This window comes from Montipora foliosa, unplaced genomic scaffold (genome assembly GCF_036669935.1).
Source record: "Montipora foliosa isolate CH-2021 unplaced genomic scaffold, ASM3666993v2 scaffold_130, whole genome shotgun sequence".
In the NCBI taxonomy this organism is placed as follows: domain Eukaryota; kingdom Metazoa; phylum Cnidaria; class Anthozoa; order Scleractinia; family Acroporidae; genus Montipora; species Montipora foliosa.
This window is the reverse complement of record NW_027179430.1, coordinates 55,001-59,514: the sequence shown is the minus strand read 5'-3', so window position 1 is coordinate 59,514 and position 4,514 is coordinate 55,001. Positions and strand designations below refer to the sequence as shown.

The following is a 4,514-nucleotide window of genomic DNA, read 5'->3' as shown; positions in this document are numbered from 1 at the left end:
AAATAAATCACCTGCAACTTCATTTTTCTTTTGTCCGATATCTCCAAACGAAGTTAAATTGGAAATTCTTTCTATGTCTAACAATAAATCATATGGATTTTACTCTTGCCCTGTCAGCATACTTAAACATGCAAGCGATATTATAAGTGACGTCTTGACAAAAATCTTCAACAAATCGATTGACCTTGGTACGTTTCCTTCTAAGTTAAAAATGGCAAAGGTTATACCAATTTTTAAATCTGATGATAACACGGATCCTAATAACTACAGACCAATACATTGTATCTTTATTGTCTTGCTTTAACAGAAACTAAGTAATCAGTACGAAATTTTGGTTGTATCAAACGAGTTGATAAAATCAACACGAAAGTAAACAAAAACAGCCGGCGCAAAGCACAAGGGAACCAAAGTCACAAAACGCTCTTGTCCGTCCCTAACTCGCCCGACTGCACTTCTCCTTATGATAACTACCACTACTTATTCTCACTTGTTCGGCCATCGCAATTTGACTAAGCTATCTGTTACGAAAAATAGCATTGCGTTACTGGCGTTACTTTCTAGAAGCTTCGCTAGAAGTTCATAGTTTGTTTATTTTTAGGTTCGTGCGTAAGCGTTTCTAAATCGGTGTGTTTTGTAATCTTTCTATAATTAGATTGATTACTATTTTAGAAAGTTCTAGAAGCTTATTGTGAGAGTATATAAGTAGGCGAGTCCTAGCGGAGTTTTTTAACTAGTTTTTCACAAGCGAAGAGAGTTGGCGTTAGCCGTGTTTAGTCAAGTGTGACAGAAGCAGTGTTTATTCAAGTTGGCGGAGGCCTTGTAAGTTTATCGAATACGTGTTGTTTAGAGTTAACTTCGTGGAAACTACGTTCACTTTTGGAATAAATCTTCTTGTTGTTGTTCCGACAACCCTGCGTTCAGTTTAGTTTGCAAACTACCTTTCCTCAAAACATTCGAACTCGTAACACTATCCAGAAACAAAAGGTAATACAAATGGCACCATTGAAGCTACCAAGAATGAGCAGTTCAAGTGCACGCGTAACGAGTCCGTGGAACCATGAATCTGCATGTTTTGTGGAGAACGGTGAAGAAATGTGCCAAAAATACAATAGCCACATGCAGCAGCACTATATTTTTTTTTCATTAAAAACCTGAAGAACATACAACAAATTCATAAATAGCAGCTTATAAATCATTCTTTTCTCTTTTTGCTAATAGTTTGTCCTCAGTAGGCCTCGCTAGCAGGTGAAAAATTCGAAAATAATTTTTGCTTTAAAATGAGGCTGGTGAGTCTAATTGGCATAAACATAATACAACTTATTGACAGCCACATTGGTTTGCTGAAACAAAAGGAAGAACTTGCATGAAGATGGAGTTCAATTCCCAAAATAATTTTTCCTTCCTCCAACATGGCCGTCGTTCCTATCTTTTACTCCACCAACATGGCTGCCATGATGTCACCTAAAAACACTTTATAAACACCTGATGTCCCAGCTGCCATCTTGGTGTCCCAAACTAATAAAACATCTTATTTTGTTTTGGTTAAAAAAACATGGCCCCTGATCACGTACACAAGCCCTATTGTTTTGTGCCATTCCCATCGCTGTTGTCGTCATAGTTACTTCAACTCCCTACTGTCTATATAACACATTTTCTACCGAACTCACCAGAAAAATACTCTTGACAAGCTCTGTACTCCTCTTCAGCGATGAATGTTGTCAATTTCACCTCAAGCAAGCCAAACTCCTCCAGAAGCTCCTTTGTCACGAGATATGTCTGAGCCACTTTATTCACATGACCTATGGAATAGTCTTCCCACAGGTCCTCCAGGCTTTGCAGAGAACTTACTTCCACAGTGATTACTAAGCTTCCTGGCTTTACTTCAACAACCACGGCTTTGTGCACTCTTTCAAGATAGAGTGCAAACTCATCCATTTGCTCCGGTGTTGATGGATCAAATCTCTGAAAGGTCCTCAGTGTAATGATATTCATAACTGTTTGTGCATCAATCCCTCTATATAATTCAATTTCTGCCGCCAAACTGGGCGTGACCACTGCATGTTGTTCATTTGAGGAGCTAGGCACTTCTCTCGCTCCCTGAGTAACTTCTTGGGGTTGCTGTGGAGTTACTGCTGTCCCCGTGCCTGTCTGTGCACTATCTCGAGTGATAGCCTCACAATCAATTTGAAGTCGAAGACGAGCTTTTGAAAATAAAATTGTGAATTAGACATGGCCACGAAACCACACACGAAATGAGATGCCAGAATTAGATAAAGTATATTAAATTCTCAGCCTCAGATAATGCATTTCTAGCTTTCTCATTGGCGCACTGCATCTCAGTTGTCAGCCGCTATACCTCTGTTTAACCTTATATGGCATATGAGTCCAGCAAATGTCGCTTAATTCAAAGCTTAAAAAGGTTTTGGGGGAGAACAAAGTTCTGTTGACAGAAAATGAACAGAAGGTGTAGAATCTAATAATAAAAACAATATTCCTTTTGCCCTTATTGGATAAGAGATTCGTTATTGCCAACTTGGCACTAAGCAACTCGTTGCCTACAATATTCACCACCTTGTATCGAAGGCAAGCGAATGAAATAATTGTTAATTCATTCCAGACTCCAAGGGAAGGTGTTGCAAAGTAGGTCTGCCGGCCATGGAGGTAGGATTGAAGAGGGATAACTGTTCAAAAAGAAAGCAAGTGACGGAAAAATATGTAACTGCAGTACTTGGCTCAATGATGAGGGATGAAATCCAGTACATATCCTATATAAAGTGTTTTCAAGTGACGTCATGGTGGCCATGTTGGTGTCCCTAAACAATGGAACGGCGGCCATGTTGATGTACCCGACTAATCCTCCGGGAATTGAACTCTATTATCATGCAAACGTTTTATTTTGTTTCGATGGAAAAACAAGGTTACTGATCACGTGAGTGAAAACACTCCATACAGTAGTTACAGTTTGCCCAAAATCTATTTGGAAGTGGCAAGTCTCATTACATGTTGATGTTTTCATGTTAAATCTTTACTGTCTTATTTTTCACTCCACTGTCCCCCCAACCTTTTCGACATTTTAACTGAATAAAAAGAAAACCAAAGGTATGTGGCTTGGTTCGATGAAGCATAGCAAGTCTAAGATACTGGGTTTCAAGAGCACTGATGAACCTCTGAAAGTGCATGACGTACACTTATCTTACAATGCACATAAATGCCTCGCCGCCAATTTTTATGAAAAGCTGAGTAAGATGACAACGTAATTAAAACTTTGGCTTTCAAGAGATCTCACAATATGTGGTAAGTATTTGTCAGCGAAGGCCTTAGGTGTATCATAATACAATGATCGGAATTATCTGGAAAGTTCGCGAAGGTCAATGTCACGCAATGTGTCGTTTCAAGAATTTTCTAGAGCTTTGACTCATCAGTTTCAAAATAGTTTCAGACTCGTAAGTTTAAAAATAGAGTTTACTGTAATAGCTGAAAATAGTAACTTTTGGAAACTTCTAAGACTCTCTTCGGATAGCTATATAAGCGGCTCTCTAGTCAGTCAGTCGGTTGTTGTTGTTGTGATTCGGGACTTCGTTCCGTTTGTGATTTGCAAGTGATATTGTGTGGCAAGTGAAGGGATTTCCCCGTTCGTGTATGATTGTGACATTCTGCTGTCAATTCTACAGTTGGTTTCCGTGGAGTGCGATACGTAAATCAGTAGCCCATACCACCGTGATTTATTGACATCATAGCGTCACCGAATGGGAAGTGTCTTTGTTCCTTGTAGAAAAGGTCAGTCTATCTATGGTCTCAAACTCACACTTAAAATCCAACTAGTGATTAATTTTTGTCAACAAGGTACATGTAAATCTGGCAATCGTAATGCAGAATACAAGCCCATTTAGAAGAAAACATCTCTATTTACTGTAAAGTCTACCACAGTGATCAGGGTTCTGTTTCGTTCATGACGGGGGAAGATGTTTTCAGATTTTGTCAACCCACACAACACATTAAACACGCCATGGTTTACCTCGTGGAAGAACAACATCCGGGTATTTTTATTACATCATACATGCAAATTACACAGGCATCCCACTAGATATATTGAGATCATCCTAACACCCCCACTTGATCTCACTTATATGTTCTAGAATTACATCCACATATTATTACACTAAACGAACTCAACATAAGATGTGTTATCTCTTAAATGGATACAATAATAACAATACCAAGTTATGCTTGCATATTACTTGTATACTTATGTGTTAAGAACCAAAAATATAATTCCTAAACTTTTGCAACTTAAATTTAGTAACTGGTTTGGTCATGTTATCAGCTACCATATCGGCAGTAGGACAATACTTAATGATTATCTTGCCTGCATTCTGCGCGCTGCGAACGAAATGGTATCGAACATCAATATGTTTCGACCTTCGTTGATTGACTGGGTTCTTGGACAAGGCGATTGTACCTTGGTTGTCCTCAAAAATCAAAACAGGGCCACTTACCTCACCAATGTCCTTCAC

The 4,514-nt window shown here is 38.8% G+C and overlaps 1 protein-coding gene across 1 annotated transcript in view; it reads right to left on the bottom strand.

Moving 5' to 3' along the window:
• Positions 1-1,123: 1,123 nt before the first annotated feature.
• The window catches only part of LOC137986034 (uncharacterized), a 16,424-nt gene continuing 13,033 nt past the window's right edge, over positions 1,124-4,514 (bottom strand). Inside the window, exon 5 of the mRNA XM_068833431.1 lies at positions 1,124-2,201. Within this exon, the coding sequence (XP_068689532.1) occupies positions 1,639-2,201 (563 nt within the window). The 3' untranslated portion in view covers positions 1,124-1,638. The remainder of the gene's footprint in view (positions 2,202-4,514) is intronic.